At 55.1% G+C, this 17,049-nt stretch overlaps 1 protein-coding gene across 1 annotated transcript in view; it reads left to right on the forward strand.

The window, feature by feature from the left end:
• HCN4 (hyperpolarization activated cyclic nucleotide gated potassium channel 4) overlaps nt 1-17,049 on the forward strand; it is a 101,454-nt gene that overhangs the window by 55,781 nt on the left and 28,624 nt on the right. Inside the window, exons 3-4 of the mRNA XM_021554167.3 lie at nt 3,044-3,205; nt 13,869-14,087. Coding sequence (XP_021409842.2) covers nt 3,044-3,205; nt 13,869-14,087 — 381 coding nt within the window. The remainder of the gene's footprint in view (nt 1-3,043; nt 3,206-13,868; nt 14,088-17,049) is intronic.

Here is a 17,049-nt window from a genome sequence, read left to right on the forward strand (position 1 = left end):
GCCAGCCTGGGGCACAGGGATGGTGGTGGCCCCAGCTGGAGCACAGGGATGGTGGTGGCCAGCCTGGAGCACAGGGATGGTGGTGGCCAGCCTGGAGCACAGGGATGGTGGTGGCCCCAGCTGGAGCAGAGGGATGGTAGTGGCCGTGCTTTGGACAGCACCTGATCCTTGTGCCAGCACAGACCAGCACTCCTAATTAAACACAGCCTTGATTAGAGCCACTGTCAGAGCCAGGCCCCACTTCTCCAAGGTGTCCGTGATTCCTTCCAGCTCAAGTGCTGAGGTTGGAGGGATGCTGCTGCAGTCCAGGATGGAGGAGGGCTGCACAGTTATTTGGAGCTGACAGGATTTCAGATTCCTTCTGATAGAATCCCACTAGCTCGTGCTGTATAAGCGGAGTTTCCAAGATGGAGCTCTTACATAACCAGAAATGACTTTTGGAGGGAAGTTGTGGTCCTCCCACTTTCCCAAGCTGTCCTTTCCACAAGAATTGCAAGGTGTCCTTTGGCTGGAAGGACCTTGCTGATTTTGTAGCAGGGATGCTGAATCCAGAGCTTGTTTTGATCTGTCAAAAACCAGGGATATTAACTCTATCCAAGAATATCCTTTAAATGTGAATCCATGCTCAGCTCTTCTCCCAGCTCCCTTTTTCCCAGTGCAAGCAGCAGAAAGACAGGAAACACAGGCAGTCTGGGGTGGAAGGAGCTCTGATGCTCTGGGGCTCAGCCTGGCTTGTGTTACAGCAGGACACAAAGTCCCAAGTGTTCCTGGTGGAAACCAGAGAAGTTGCAGTTACCACTCATGTTCCTGTGCTCGTGCATGGACCAGCTCTTCTGGAATGTTCCTGGTCCTCCTCTCCCCAGTGAGCCAAGGAAGTGCTGCAGGGCACTGCAATGCCCCCTGCACATTACTGGGTCAGAATTCCCTGTGACACCAGCACCTCTTTGCAGTAGGAGCTTCTCAGTGGAAGGTGTTTGTTCCCAGACCTTCACAGTTATTCCTGCACCGGGAGTGCTCCTGGTTTTCTCTTGCATGGGAATGCAAATGTATTCCAGGGAGTGGGCAGGAGCTGGGCACTCCTGAGACATTTGGAACTGGAGTTGTCTCACCTGCAGCTCAGACATTTGCAATTCATAATCATAATTATTCCTGGGAATCCCTGAGCCCCTTCTCAGGTGCCACAGCCCAGGTGTGTCACCCTCAGGGGTCTGTTCCTATCCAGTGGCTCCAGTGTTCCAGTCCAGATCCCAAGGTGCAGAGTAGGAGCTGAATCCACCCCCTCCTCTCTCTGCATGCACCAAATGAAGGCTCTCTGCCCTAGCCTGACTCGGATAGATCCCAGTTCTCCTCTCAGAAGCTCCCTGTCCATCACCTGGGCCCTGAGCCATCCATGCCCTCGGGCTCTTTGCTGTCCGCTTGTCATCTATCAAAGGAAGGAAGGCAGGTCCCTCCTCAGTCTGACAGGGCTTCTCCCTGCCCCTGGCTGGAGCTCCCTGGGTTACAGCAGGGCTGGAGCTCTTTGAAAAACACCCGGAGGTGTGAGAGGAAAAGTCATTAGCACAGAAAAACCCTGGTGGCACAGAAGATCCTTCTGCAAACTGCTGCTCCAGCTTCATTAAAAGCACAGCCCCGGGCTCTCATTCCGACAGGATGGATTCGCTCTGGGTTATCTAAATGAGAATGATCATTTCTGCAGGGGGAGGAAAACAGAGGAAACCAGGAGGAATTATTCTGTATGAATTATGTGCTCAGCTTTCATACTGACCTATTGAGTCAGCAGTGAGAGCTGGATTTCCTAGAACAGCCTTTCATGCTGGATTTTGGAGATATTCTTCTTTTCTGCCCTGAAAGATCACTCAAATGGCCTTTCTCACACTGGCAGTGTGGGCTCCAGCCTGGATGCTGGGAAATAATGAAGCAGTTATCCAAATCATTCATCCTTTTGGATTGCAGCATCCTTTGTGCTCCCTCCTGGCAAGGGTTGGGCATGTGGGCATCACGTGTGACCCTGAGGTGGGCATGGCTGGTGTGGAGACAGGCATCCCAACTGGCCAGGCAGCTCCAACAGCAGCAATTCCAGCTGCAAAAATGTGATTCCTTTGCTTGATAACAAAGGTTCTCTGCTGTTTTAGCTGCTGAGCTGCCTTCCTGTGGGATGAGGGGCTGATCTCTGGTGTGGGCAAAGGTGGCAGGCACACAGTGGCCTGCTGGTGGGAGGGGCAGGAGGGGAATGGATTTGGGCACACATCACACAGCCTGCCCCCTGTGTCACAAACCACCCTGACACTCGTGTCCCTTGGAGGTGATAGCCAGGTGATGCACCCGAACCTCCCTGGATCAGGGGCTGTGTCACTTCAGACCTGTAAGAAAGTTGTGCTTGCAGCTTTATTTTCCACGTGAAGAACCGACAGATGAGGAAAACCAGCCCTGTCTGCCATGGTTCTCTTTTCCTTGCCCACCTGAGCAGGGGTGTAGCAGCAGAATACAAGGAGCACAAGAAAAGAGATGAATCAGATCCTCTTCCAGAAGCCTCTGCTGAGTTGGAGGCCGTTCCTTGTTGCATTTGATTCGTGCAGAGACTGCAGCTGACATCCAGTACAAAGGCAGCTGCCACCATGGGTCACTGTGGAACATGTATCCAGCAAAAACAGAAAGCAGAGAAGGGCGTTGCAGCTCAAAGATGGAATTATAGAATTGATTCCTGAGGGGTGCTCGATGGTCCAGATATATTTGCAACCAGCTTATTTTACAGAAGGAGTTATGGAGCCTTTAATGATAAATTAGAAGGCAAAGTCACAGGGCAGGAGGGATGACTGATGATGAGTTTGTATTTCAGTTTTTAAGCTGTTTTTCAGTTGGTTCTGCTTGCCTGGTTCTGTGTTTTGGTTTTTAGGCTGTTTTTGAGTTGGTTGTGCTATGCCTGAGCTGAGCTGGTGCAGCTTTTCTGTCCCTTCAGCAGCACCCCGGAGCCTGGCACTGTGTGCAGTGACCCTGGGGGTTGCGTGGGGCAGCTGCCATCTCACCTGCTCCCGTGTGCCCGCAGATCTTCCACATGACCTACGACCTGGCCAGCGCCGTGGTGAGGATCGTCAACCTCATCGGGATGATGCTGCTGCTGTGCCACTGGGACGGCTGCCTGCAGTTCCTGGTGCCCATGCTGCAGGACTTCCCCGACGACTGCTGGGTGTCCCTCAACCGCATGGTGGTGAGTGCCACGCACAGGGCACCTGCGCCCGCCTCTGTGTCCTCCTCCCCAGCCTCTTCGACCTTCCCCCTTTCCACTCTTTTCCCACTGCCTCTTTCCAAAGAGTGAGGCCGATGCCAGGTGTTGGATAGTTCATCCCCTTGAGCAGCCCATCATAAATAATTAAGCATAAATATATATAAATAACAAAATAGATATAACATATTAAAAGTATATAATATATGATACATAATATATAATATATAGAATAGAAATATATAATAGAAATATACAATGTACAATATAAAATGTAGAATATATTATATATAATAAAACATAATATAAAACATACAACAATAGTACATATACTATTATATATTATAACATATAATATATAATAGTATATGTAATATAATATATGTAATATATAAATATTATATATTATATATTATATATTATATATTATATATTATATATTATATGCAGTACAAATATATATTTTTATATATATATATATATAATGAAATACAAATAACCAGCTCAGAGATGGTGGGCAGGGTCTCCCCTCTGGAGCATCCCACGTGCCCTGCTCCCCATCCCACCTCCCAGCCCTAAACCCAGCCCCTGGCTGACACCCCCGCAGCACCCACTGCCATCCCCCAGCTCCCCGTCCCCCTTTCATCCTCTGGGGCCGTCCCACCGCGCCCCAGCGCTGTGGGCATGGGGCAGGTCCTGCAAGGACACAGTGCCGGGGTTTGGGCAGGTCCTGCAAGGACACAGTGCCGGGCTTGGGGGAGGTCCTGCAGGGACACAGTGCCGGGCTTGGGGCAGGTCCTGCAGGGACACAGTGCCGGGGTTTGGGCAGGTCCTGCAAGGACACAGTGCCGGGGTTTGGGGCAGGTCCTGCAGGGACACAGTGCCGGGGCTTGGGGCAGGTCCTGCAGGGACACAGTGCCGGGGCTTGGGGCAGGTCCTGCAGGGACACAGTGCCGGGCTTGGGGCAGGTCCTGGAAGGACACAGTGCCGGGCTTGGGGCAGGTCCTGCAGGGACACAGTGCCGGGGTTTGGGCAGGTCCTGCAGGGACACAGTGCCGGGGTTTGGGCAGGTCCTGCAGGGACACAGTGCCGGGGTTTGGGCAGGTCCTGCAGGGACACAGTGCCGGGCTTGGGGCAGGTCCTGCAGGGACACAGTGCCGGGGTTTGGGCAGGTCCTGCAGGGACACAGTGCCGGGCTTGGGGCAGGTCCTGCAAGGACACAGTGCCGGGGTTGGGGCAGGTCCTGCAGGGACACAGTGCCGGGGCTTGGACAGGTCCTGCAGGGACACAGTGCCGGGGTTTGGGGCAGGTCCTGCAGGGACACAGTGCCGGGTTTGGGGCAGGTCCTGCAGGGACACAGTGCCGGGGTTTGGGGCAGGTCCTGCAGGGACACAGTGCCGGGGTTTGGGCAGGTCCTGCAGGGACACAGTGCCGGGGTTTGGGCAGGTCCTGCAGGGACACAGTGCCGGGGTTTGGGCAGGTCCTGCAGGGACACAGTGCCGGGGTTTGGGGCAGGTCCTGCAGGGACACAGTGCCGGGTTTGGGGCAGGTCCTGGAAGGACACAGTGCCGGGCTTGGGGCAGGTCCTGCAGGGACACAGTGCCGGGGTTTGGGCAGGTCCTGCAGGGACACAGTACCGGGGTTTGGGGCAGGTCCTGCAAGGACACAGTGCCGGGCTTGGGGCAGGTCCTGCAGGGACACAGTGCCGGGGTTTGGGGCAGGTCCTGCAGGGACACAGTGCCGGGGTTTGGGGCAGGTCCTGCAAGGACACAGTGCCGGGGTTTGGGGCAGGTCCTGCAGGGACACAGTGCCGGGGTTTGGGCAGGTCCTGCAAGGACACAGTGCCGGGCTTGGGGCAGGTCCTGCAGGGACACAGTGCCGGGGTTTGGGCAGGTCCTGCAAGGACACAGTGCCGGGGTTTGGGGCAGGTCCTGCAGGGACACAGTGCCGGGGCTTGGGGCAGGTCCTGCAAGGACACAGTGCCGAGGTTGGGGGCAGGTCCTGCAGGGACACAGTGCCGGGTTTGGGAGCAGGTCCTGCAGGGACACAGTGCCGGGCTTGGGGCAGGTCCTGCAAGGACACAGTGCCGGGGTTTGGGAGCAGGTCCTGCAAGGACACAGTGCCGGGGTTGGGGCAGGTCCTGCAAGGACACAGTGCCGGGGTTGGGGCAGGTCCTGCAAGGACACAGTGCCGGGGTTGGGGCAGGTCCTGCAGGGACACAGTGCCGGGGCTTGGGGCAGGTCCTGCAGGGACACAGTGCCGGGGCTTGGGGCAGGTCCTGCAGGGACACAGTGCCGGGGTTTGGGCAGGTCCTGCAGGGACACAGTGCCGGGGTTTGGGGCAGGTCCTGCAAGGACACAGTGCCGGGGCTTGGGAGCAGGACCGGCCCGGCAGAGCCGCAGAAGGCAGGAGCCAGGCTCCCTCTCCTGGCACCGAGCAGCAAGGAGCAGGCTTGGAAAGTGCTTCCCGCTGGAATGTGCCTATATGGAGTCCCAGAGGCAGGGCTGGGGCTGGTCTCTTGTTCCCATTGCTGGTCCCTTTGCCCCACACCTCTGGAAGGTCAGTGTGACCACCCACCCCCCTGGAGTGGGCCACAGCCATGGGATGAGGAGCCAGACTGCCCAGCGCCATCCCAAGCTGGGAGAGAGTTCGACACCATATGGCAAAGGCTGGGCAAATTCATAGTACCTTTCAACCATTTTGCTGAGAATTCAGGAGCTTTTATTCAAAGGGACAATGTCCAGTTGATTAAGCAGCAAAAACTGACAAAGCTTTAAAAATTGCCTGTTATTGCAGTTCTTAACCTCCAGATTCCCCCAGCCAATTTCTTCTTGTATAAAGGAAATAATCAAGCACTGGGGCAGAACGGAGCAAATGTAAAATGTATCAAAGATGTGCCAGCCTGCCATGCCTCCCACGTGCAGGGCTGTGGGCACAGGCTGCCCCTGCCTGGAGGAGGGAGCATCCATGGAAAAATCATCTGTTTGCTGTTTATTTATTCATTTCTCCTCTCTGCAATAATGGTTCTCCTCCTGCTGCTGCCAGTTCTGGAGCCTGGAACCCTCTCCTCATCTCCAGCAGAAGAACAACCTGTGCAGCAGCTGCCTGGGCTTCCCCGTGCTGCCTTTTCATGGTTTCTGTGGCAGGAGCAGTCAGAGTCTGGGACCCCTTTGTGCTGCTGGGGGCCAGGAGGACGCTCAGCTCCTCATGCCAGGGGGCTCAGAGGGGCAGGCGGCCTCATCCCCACCCAGGGGTGCCCTGGCTGTGGCAGGATGGCTTCAGAGCAGCAGATGAGGACCACGCTTCCCTCATCCCAACGTGTGGCTGCTCCTGGCTCTCCCCATCCATCCCTGGGCAGAGGTGTAAGCTGGGCTTGAGGCTGCCAGCTGTAGTCGCAGGGAAGGGTCTGCAAGAGTGGCAGGACATGGGACACAGGAAGGAACGATTCAGCCAAGGCAAATCTTAGCAGCAAGTCTGGGGAGAGAGGGGAGGATGCATTCCAGAGGCAGGAAGGCTCAGCAGGCTCCAGCAGGGCAGGGGAGGGAGCTCCTATCCAGAGCAGAGCTTTCCTCATGCTGCAGCCTTGCGTTCCCAGCCCTGAGAGCCTCTGAAGTTGGAAATTAAACTTGCCTTGGGAGATTTCTTTTCTGCTTCTTACCTGCAGCTAAATCACTTTTTTTTTTTTTTTGTTCCACTTTAAAGAAGTGAAAAAAAAAAAATCATTATCTCTGAAAATGGAGCCTCAGGAAAGTGGAAAGTGGGATGAAGAACTGGAGAGATGCCCCACCTATAACTCAGGAGGCTTCCACTCCAGAAGCAGAATATGCTAGACCCAAAATAGCCTGGGGTTAGAATATTTAACAAAGAGTGCAGTAGTTCTTTGGGGGAAAAATAGTTTTTTTTCTCCCAACAATGTCCTTTAATCTCGTGAGAAGATTTCCAGGCATGTCACTGGGACCAGCAGTGGATGTGGATGGCATTATCAGTGAAACAATCTAATCTGGAGGGAGTACTGAGAGAGGCCACGGAGTCAGGAAACAAGAACCTGGAGCTCTGGGCTCTTCTCAGGCTTTGGTGGCAGGATGTGGATGGAAGGTTCCAGCATGGCTCTGTGTGATGGACGCAGCTGGGAGGGGAGAGGCCAGGATGGCCTCTGTGCCAGGGAGCTGGGATTTTGGGACATTCTGTACCAGCCTGGTGCGAGCTCTGAGGAGATAAATAAATATCACTGGTGCATGGCTGCCCTGATTACACACAGGAGCCAGAAATCTGGGAAAAAGGGAATCTTCTGAAGTTGCTGCAGCCAAGGGAGCTGGAAGTCAGGTCCATATGTTTTGGAGGCTTTGTCTGTGAGTGTGCTCGTGCTGCTCTTGCTGTGCTCCGGGGTTTCCCACCACTTGGCACTCCATAAAACCAGCCCTCATTTCCATGCTGCAGGGAAAAAAGATTCATCATTTCCCATCTGCTTCCTAAAGGCTTGATCCTCATCCAGGGGATTTGTGAAGGGTCTGGTGTTGCCAAAATCATCTCAGGGCCTCGATAAATCCCCGAGTCTGCTTCATCTGGGTGTTTTGCACATGCCTCGTGTTCCATCTTCAGCAGCCGTGGAAGCAGTGGGTGTCTGGCTGACTCTGAAACGGCAGGGCAGGATGTTTGCAGTATTAATTGCTGAGTCCCAGTCCCAGGGGCTTCAGCATTAGCTTTCCTGCAGTGCACTTTATTAAAAACTGGAACCACTGGTGAGTCAGCAGCTCCTCTCCCAGAGATCCCAGCCCTGCTGAGCCCTGAAAGCTGCTGGGAGCATGTGGCCTCCTCCCCTGGGTGCTGTGCTGAACCCACACACCCTGCAGGGAGAGCAGAGATCCCCGGGGCCAGGGCAGCAAACTGGTCAGCCTCCCCTCCACCAGAACACGTCCTGTGGAGCTCTGCCCCTCCCTGCTCACAGCACCTTGCTGAGGGCTGCTGATGGAAAGGGGCAAGAGGAATGGCTGCGGAGCGTGGGAGAGAGCAATCCTGCAGAGCTCTGCTGTGATTCGCAGCTCCCCCAAGCCTCTGGGCCAGCACATCTCTCCTGCCCTCATTCAGACACAGCAATCTGAGGGAGAGTCCATGTTCTGGAAAGTCTGTCAGGAGCAGCAGGAGCAGGGCTGCTCCCGTGGGGTGGGAACCTGGAGCCCAGGGTGACAGGCACAGGGAGTGCCCTCCCCAAGTGGGACCAAAACCAGTCCAAGCCAGGGTGGGCAGGGCAGAATGGCCCATAACTGGGAATATTGCCCTTTCCAGGGAAGGCAGGGGGACAGGCACCTCCAGGGACTGTCCAGGGAGGCCAGCTGGGAGCAGCATGAGAGGGGGGCAGCAGCAGGGCTGGAAAGGAGGCAGAAGCACTCTGTGCACAGGCCTGGTTACAGCAGCACGAGCCCAGGCAAGGTGTGGGTGCCCAGGCCTGGATCTCCAGGAGCACAGGGTGCTTGGGAGGGCTCCCAGGAAGGTTTGCCTGGCACAACTGGGACAGGGGCACTCAGAGCCCTGAGAAGATCCCTGCTGGCAGGTGAAGGCCATGTGGAGCTTCCCTTGGAATCAAGCCCAGAACAGGCAGGTTCTGTCCGAGGTGAAGTTTGATCTGTCATCTCCATGTGTTCCCCCACTACTCCCACCCTTTCTACTGGATCTGGAGGTGTGTTTTCCCAGCCCAGCAGTTCCAGGGGTGGGCAGGGATGGTCAGAGACAGCTCCTGAGTTCTCCAAGTGCTAATGGTGTAAGTCAGGTGTAACATTGTCCTTTGGAGGCTTTGTTTGTGAGCATGCTGGTGGCTGCTCTTCCTCTGCTCTGGGCTTTCCCACCACTTGGCACTCCATAAAACCAGCCCTCATTTCCATGCAGCAGGGAAAGAAGATTCATCACCTCAGTGATAGCACTACACCCCTATCCCAAGAACTTCAGTACTTCTCCGTGTCTTTATTCATCTCACTGCTCCTCTCCAGGGAGGATTCAACCAGACATGCTCACATGTACATCAGAACCCAAGCACCCTGTCAGACACCAGTTTGCCTTGAGGTGCTTCTGTAAGGTACTGCAGAACCCAGCAGTGCCTTTGAAGTGTTCCAGGGAAATGTCTCCAAGTATTCAAAGGTGGATCTGAGCAGGCCAGACTCTAATGCCAGAGAAGCCCTTCCAGCACTGCCAGTGTGGATGTTAAAAACAAACCAGTCTGAGAAACTGCTTCAAAGTCATTTCACTGCCTTTTGCAAAGTCTCTGGTGCCTCTGAGATAACCCCCTCTTGACTGTGAACAGGCACAGATCTGTAGCTCTGATTCTGCTTGCTTTGGGATTTGCTTAACGAGGAGTCATTTTAAGGCCTCATTTCCCTCCCTTGATGGGCCATTTTAGCCACTCCACTATCTGGAGTGGTGCAGCCCTGCTGCCGTGGGGGCGGGTGGAGTTGGATATTGGATAGGGTATGGCTCTTACAGGAACGAGCTGCGGCAGTGTGAGGCACCTGGTGCTGATCAACTCATGGCCACACTGCATCTGGAACCTCTTCTAGTCTGGCCTAAAGTACCGTGGGCCTGACCTGTCTGCTCATCCTGTGGAACAAAAAAAAACCTGAAAACGAAAGAGGTACCAGGAGCTGTAAGTGAAGAATCCTCACAGAGCATTCAGTGCTCTTCACACTCGGTACCCTAAAGGTAATTGCTCTGAAAGGCTTCCCCTTCACAGAAGTGCCTCTCTCTGAGCAGCCCTCCACGTGCTCTCCCAGCAGAGCTGTGTGCTCAGGATTTGTTTGGAAAGCTCCGTGTTTTCCTGCAGCTCCCACCCCCCAGTCTGTCATCCCTCAGCCTCCCTCGGTCTGGCACCCACAGCCTGTCCTCACAGGAGTCCTGCTGCTGCTGGCAGTTGGGCTGGGGCTCGGAGCTGTGCAATTCCCAGGAGCCAGCAGTGTTTGTGCAGGCTGCAGGGGCTCGGCATGCTGCATGTCAGAGTTTTGCATGACTAATTCCTACAAAACACTGGCAGGCTTCCTTGTAAACAGCACTCCCGAGCAGCAAGTTGCTGGAAGAATGGCTTTTAAACCTCGAGCCTGCCTGGTACCCAGATGTTCAGAGCCACTAAAGAGCCTGGCAGCCAGTTTTCCAGCTCAGCTATTACTGCTCTGTCTGCCCAGATTCCCTTTGGAATTTCAGCTCAGCTTCCTTTGTCCCTGCTCTCAGATCCGTGGTGGAGATGTGCTGCCCTGTTAAACTACTGCCACACTGAACTCAGAGGGCAGCAGCATTCCTACAGCAGCCAGTGAGGAATGGGGAAGGAATTCATTCAGCAGGGGATGGGACAGGACATCTGCACTGCTCCCTGTGCCTCCATAGCGCTGGCAATGTGCTGCCCCCCTTTGCAGGGATGCAGCATTTTAAGCAGAGTGGCCAAATGTGACAACTGCCTGCTGCTGTCTCAGGATGAGGGACAATGGATGGGCTAAAGCCAAGAAAGTCACAGCAGCTGCCCTGAGTGCAGGGCCATGGCCTCGGAATGCCAGGAGCACAGGGCTGAGGGAAGGGGCTCCTGGAAGGGCAGGATGCCTGTGGCAGCTGTGTGAGAGGCCTGGTGCCCGCATGGAGCAGAAGTGGGTCTGCAAAATGCCACAAAACCTGGGGTGGAAAATGCACCCACCACTTCTTTGGCCAGGCCTCAGAGCCCCAGCACAGGCCTGGAGGCAGAGCAGCAGGAGGGGTCACTCCTTTGGCCTTGCACCTCGGGCAGCTCTCATGGCCAGACCCTTCCTGTGCCCTGGCCCAGGGACAAACACCCTGTGCCCTGTCCTGTCCTGCGTGCAGCTCCTCTGGGCTCCTCACACACGAGCCTGGGGCACAGCCAGCAGCAGTCACCAGTGACCACTTAGCCTCTGGCCCCTCTCTCTTGGCTGCAGGGTGCTTTTTCCAGGCTCCTGCTCTGCTGGGAGGTGAGCCCAGACAGGCTGGCGCCGGCAGCAGGAGCAGTCTCTGCCTGGCTGTGGCTGTGTCACTGCTCCCTGTAAGCTCTGCTGTCACTTGTGTGGTTTTGCCCTTCTTGTTGCAGTGGGAATCAGGCCTGTCTTGCATAATGAAACTGAATCTGGCCAGGTAGTGCTATCAGCTGGCTTTGTCAGCTTTGTGTGCTTATCTCCTAACCAAGCATCAGCCCTCGGCAGGGCTTCCAGCCCTGTGCCACAGCTCCCAGCCAGCCTTGTCACTGTTTGCTCCCCATAAGGCCACTGAGAAGTGTCCATGGGCACCAGTGGCACTGGGAGCTGCCTGCAGGGAGGTCATCAGCCACCCAGCTGGCTGTGAGGAGATACCTCCAGGAGGTGCCCAGTGAATTCCAGAGCTCCCAGCACTGCTGCCCACTGGTGCTCTGGATCGAGTCACAGGAGAACTCCTTGTTTATTGACAAGCCAGCAGCAGGCCTGTGCAGTGACCTTCCAAGCTGCTGCAGCACCTGTGTCTGCAGAGCTCCATCCACAACCCTGGCCCCTTTCAGGACCAGGGAGCAGCTGAGCAATGCCCAGTGCTGCCACGAGTGTCACCAGCAGAGGCAATCCCACATCCTGTAAGAGCCACGAGTGATGACAGAGCTGTTACTTGTCAAGCTTTCACAGTGAGACCTTGCTGGCAGATAATCCCCACAGGATGGCAAATGCACCTCGAGCAGTTCCACGAGCTCAGGCTGATCAGCATCACCAGGAAACTTGTGCTGGTTTTTCTCTCTGTGCCATGCTGAGGTGCTGCCTGTGGGAGCTGCAGTGGAGAGCACAAGGTGTCTCAGCACTCTCTCCTGGCAGGATGTTGCTGCTCTCAAATGACACCAGTTGTAATTCCTCAGCTCTTTGAAAAAGCCCTGTTTTGCACTGAGAACTTGCTGTCCAGACATTACCAACTTCATTTTCTGCCCTTCTCATCTCTCCAGGTAATGACCAGAGACCCTGCCCATTTCCTAAATTGCTGGGCAGTGATTTTCCTCACTCTCAGATCCCACTGCTGGCAGCCTTGCCCAGGCTCTCTGTTACAGTTCTCAGTTAAAGTCTATTTCCCAGGGGGGGAAATTATTTGCTTTAGTTCCCTCTCCTACACGTGGGTCATTGTGAAAATCTCCCAGTGCATCATCTGGGTTTATCCCAGGTTACCAGCGGGACACACTGGCTGCCTTCCTGCTGGAAAAAGCACGTGGAGTCTCTAAAACCAGGGCCAAAGTGGTGATCTCAGATCTGGGATCTGGACTTATTTTTCCAAATGGACTGAGCCGGGCTTGTGGGGCAGTGAGGGCTCTGAAATGAAATTTCTTGTGTAACAAAGAGTAAATTTCTTGTATTGAGGTGCCTCCAACAGGGATTTTTGGGTGCAATTGAGGGCATTGAGGTGTAGGGTCTCAGTGAGAGATAGGGAGCTTATGGGGCTGCTGGGGGCATTGAGGTGTAGAGAGCTCTGTGAGAGATAGGGAATTATGGGGGTAGTGAGGTGCAGGGGCTCTGTGAGGGATACAGGAGTTATGGGGTATTGATGTGCAGGGGATCTGTGAGGGATACAGGAGTTATGGGGTATTGATGTGCAGGGGATCTGTGAGGGATACAGGAGTTATGGGGTATTGAGGTGCAGGGGCTCAGTGAGGGATACAGGAGTTATGGGGTATTGAGGTGCAGGGGATCTGTGAGGGATACAGGAGTTATGGGGTATTGAGGTGCAGGGGATCTGTGAGGGATACAGGAGTTATGGGGTATTGATGTGCAGGGGATCTGTGAGGGATACAGGAGTTATGGGGCACTGAGGTGCAGGGGATCTGTGAGGGATACAGGAGTTATGGGGTATTGATGTGCAGGGGATCTGTGAGGGATACAGGAGTTATGGGGTATTGATGTGCAGGGGATCTGTGAGGGATACAGGAGTTATGGGGTATTGATGTGCAGGGGATCTGTGAGGGATACAGGAGTTATGGGGTATTGATGTGCAGGGGATCTGTGAGGGATACAGGAGTTATGGGGTATTGATGTGCAGGGGATCTGTGAGGGATACAGGAGTTATGGGGTATTGATGTGCAGGGGATCTGTGAGGGATACAGGAGTTATGGGGTATTGATGTGCAGGGGATCTGTGAGGGATACAGGAGTTATGGGGTATTGAGGTGCAGGGGATCTGTGAGGGATACAGGAGTTATGGGGTATTGAGGTGCAGGGGCTCAGTGAGGGATACAGGAGTTATGGGGTATTGATGTGCAGGGGATCAGTGAGGGATACAGGAGTTATGGGGTATTGATGTGCAGGGGATCTGTGAGGGATACAGGAGTTATGGGGGCTCTGAGGTGCAGGGACTCAGTGAGGGATACAGGAGTTATGGGGGCTCTGAGGTGCAGGGACTCAGTGAGGGATACAGGAGTTATGGGGTATTGATGTGCAGGGGCTCTGTGAGGGATACAGGAATTACAGGGGCTCTGAGGGGTTTGGGGGTTGAGACTCCATAGCCCTCCTAGCTTTCAAAGACCTCTCAACCACCAAAATTAAATTTCTTGTGTAACACGTCGAGATGCCTCCCGCAGGGATTTTTGGGTGCAATGCCAGGGGTGCTTTCCTGCCCATATCCCCGTCCAGATGCCATGTCCCCGTGCTGAAGCTGTGCCCCTGTCCCTGCAGAATGACTCCTGGGGCAAGCAGTACTCGTACGCCCTGTTCAAGGCCATGAGCCACATGCTGTGCATCGGCTACGGGCAGCAGGCGCCGGTGGGGATGTCAGACGTGTGGCTCACCATGCTCAGCATGATCGTGGGGGCCACCTGCTACGCCATGTTCATCGGCCACGCCACCGCCCTCATCCAGTCCCTGGACTCCTCGCGCCGCCAGTACCAGGAGAAGGTAAGGACAGCCCTGCTGGGAGGATGGGGTGGCCTCTGTGGTATCCAGAGGGAGGCCAGGGTGGTCTTTGTGCTGTCCAGAGGGAGCCTGGGGTGGTCTCTGTGATACCCAGAGCGAGCCCGGGGTGGTCTCTGTGATACCCAGAGCGAGCCCGGGGTGGTCTCTGTGATATCCAGAGGGAGGCCAGGGTGGTCTCTGTGATATCCAGAGTGAGCCCGGGGTGGTCTCTGTGATACCCAGAGCGAGCCCGGGGTGGTCTCTGTGATATCCAGAGGGAGGCCAGGGTGGTCTCTGTGATATCCAGAGTGAGCCAGGGTGGTCTCTGTGATACCCAGAGCGAGCCCGGGGTGGTCTCTGTGATACCCAGAGGGAGCCTGGGGTGGTCTCTGTGCTGTCCAGAGTGAGGCCAGGGTGGTCTCTGTGATATCCAGAGCGAGCCCAGGGTGGTCTCTGTGATATCCAGAGTGAGCCCGGGGTGGTCTCTGTGATACCCAGAGCGAGCCCGGGGTGGTCTCTGTGATACCCAGAGTGAGCCCGGGGTGGTGTCTGTGATATCCAGAGTGAGCCAGGGTGGTCTCTGTGATATCCAGAGCGAGCCCGGGGTGGTCTCTGTGATACCCAGAGTGAGCCCGGGGTGGTGTCTGTGATATCCAGAGTGAGCCAGGGTGGTCTCTGTGATACCCAGAGCGAGCCCGGGGTGGTCTCTGTGCTGTCCAGAGTGAGCCCGGGGTGGTTGCCTTGCTGTGGAGCAAGCCAGGACTGTCAGTGTGAGAGGCCAGGGCGCTGCTCCTTGGCCACTCATCCCCATCCATGCACTCCAGCACCCTCAGGAAGAAACAGCAGCAGCATCAATTAACAGCAGGGCAAGGAGATGATTGTTGTTGTCTCTGCCTGTCTGTGTACACCAACGTTATCGATGTCACCGGTACCTAAAATTTCAAGTCACTCCTTCCTTTCCCACACCTTGTTTCAAACCCCAAGTGAATGTTCCAGAATGTGCAGCTTTTGTTTAGCAAGTGCTCTCTGTAAAAGTATCCAGATTATTCACTCCAGTGCTCCTGAGTGGAGCTGCAGAACAAGCCCCAAAGCCCAGATCAGGGCTCGGGAGCTCGGAGCAGGTTCCCCAGGTAGCTGTGGAATTAATGGCACCATTGTGGGATTGCAGAATGGAGGGCACAGCCAGAAATGTCACATCTGATCGGGCTGCCACTGCCACAGTCACTGAATCTGTGAGCTGGGCAGGGCATCCAAAAAATGCAGCTGCCCTCAGTTAGTGGGGCTGGGGAGGCTTTATGGCCAGGGTCTTGTGGGTACATTTGCTCTGGAGACTAAGAGGAATTGTTCTATTCTGACTCTGCCAGGTGCAGTTTAGGTGAGAGGGGAGCTGTGATTCAAGTGGAGAAACTGTGACCAGCAGGCACTGATAGGTGAATTTTAAGTTCAGGGAGGGGGTGGGATGACCTTGGAACAGGTTTGAGACACAGGAATTCTAGTGGGAGGAGAGCAGGGCAGAGAGGGGGAGCGAAGAAGAGCAGAGGTTTGACTCATGCTTGGAGCATAGGGAAGATCCCAAACCACAGCTAGAGTTAAAGGAGGGGGAATGCCCAGGAGAAGAGCGTGGAGGCCTGGCATGCATCCAGAGCATCCAGAGTTTTAGCTCTGTGTCACAGCTGAGCCAGGCTGATCCCCACTGAGAGCAGGGCACGCCAAAGAGAAGGACACTGCAGCACTGGGAATGCAGGCTGATCAGATCTCAGGATGCAGAGTATTTATTCAAATGTGTTTGAAGTAGCACAGAAGTCAAGGACTGATCTGCAAAGCCAACCACCTGGCCAGCCTGGCACAGCCAGGGCTGCACCTGCAGCACTGGGCACTCCGGGCTCTGGCTCCAGCCTGCGCTCAGACAAGGGCACAGCTTCACCCTGGCACTGCCCAGGCAGTGCCCAGGAAATCAGTGCCCAGGAAGGCAGCAGGGACTGTGGAGGGGGTGGCAGGGACAGTGGGAAGTGTGAAAGCCTCGTTAGAACACGGGGATGTGAGCGAGAGGGTTAAAAGACCCAGGAGAAGAGCTCTGACAAAGGCATCAGGGGGAGGATTGAACCAAGGCTGTATTTCCTATGGCAGGCTCATTTCCCAAGTTATCTTCTGAGGATCAAAGCCTCAGGGATTGAATACGTTCATTTTCCTAGTGATGGCCTAAAAACAAATATGTATTTACTTTCTGCATTCCTTAGCACTTGAATAGCCATGATTAAAATGAGGCTGCTGCGTGATTTGCAGCCCTGCAACTCAATTTAGTTCAGTCCTCCTGGGACAAAGTGTCTGCTGAAGCAGATTAGAGTGAGAATCTCAACAAGTTTGGAGGTTGATTGGTAGAAGGCAGCAGCAATTGAGAGACCTCTGCTGAGCACCCTGTGGGCTCTGCCTGTCCCTCAGCACAGCTCAGCCTGAGGGGCCTCGGGAGCTGTGCAGGGAGTGGCCGAGGAAAGGAGGAACACCGTGGAGAGGGAGAGGAGAGGAGGTTACAGCTGGAACTGCCCTCGGGGCTCTGCTGCGTGGGACCCTCAGGACAAGGTTCAGGAGCAGGTTTTTGGGGAGGTTTCAGACTGTCCAGACCTCTGCCACCCCACTGGTTCTTCCCTTGGACAAGCAGGGCTTTGGAACAGAGGAATAAAAGCCAAGCTGTGCTGTCGGTTGGCTTCAGGAGCAGGCTTGTCTCTCTGCCTTGGATTCTCTGAACACTGGGACATCCAATCCCTGTCCTGGCAGAATCTCCTCCCGGAGCTTCTCCCTTCATGCTGTGCTGGTTGTGCAAGGCGGGGAAGCTGGGTGGATCCAAGGGGTGGCAGGAGCCATGGAATTCAGAGGGATGGCCCCCTCCAGGCCAGGGAGGTGCTGAGGTTCCTGAGTACCAGGGCACAGTCCCTGTGGCTCAGAGCCCTCCCAGCACAGGGAGGGGGCA

The sequence above is a fragment of the Lonchura striata genome, chromosome 11 (assembly GCF_046129695.1).
Source record: "Lonchura striata isolate bLonStr1 chromosome 11, bLonStr1.mat, whole genome shotgun sequence".
Lineage (NCBI taxonomy): Eukaryota > Metazoa > Chordata > Aves > Passeriformes > Estrildidae > Lonchura > Lonchura striata.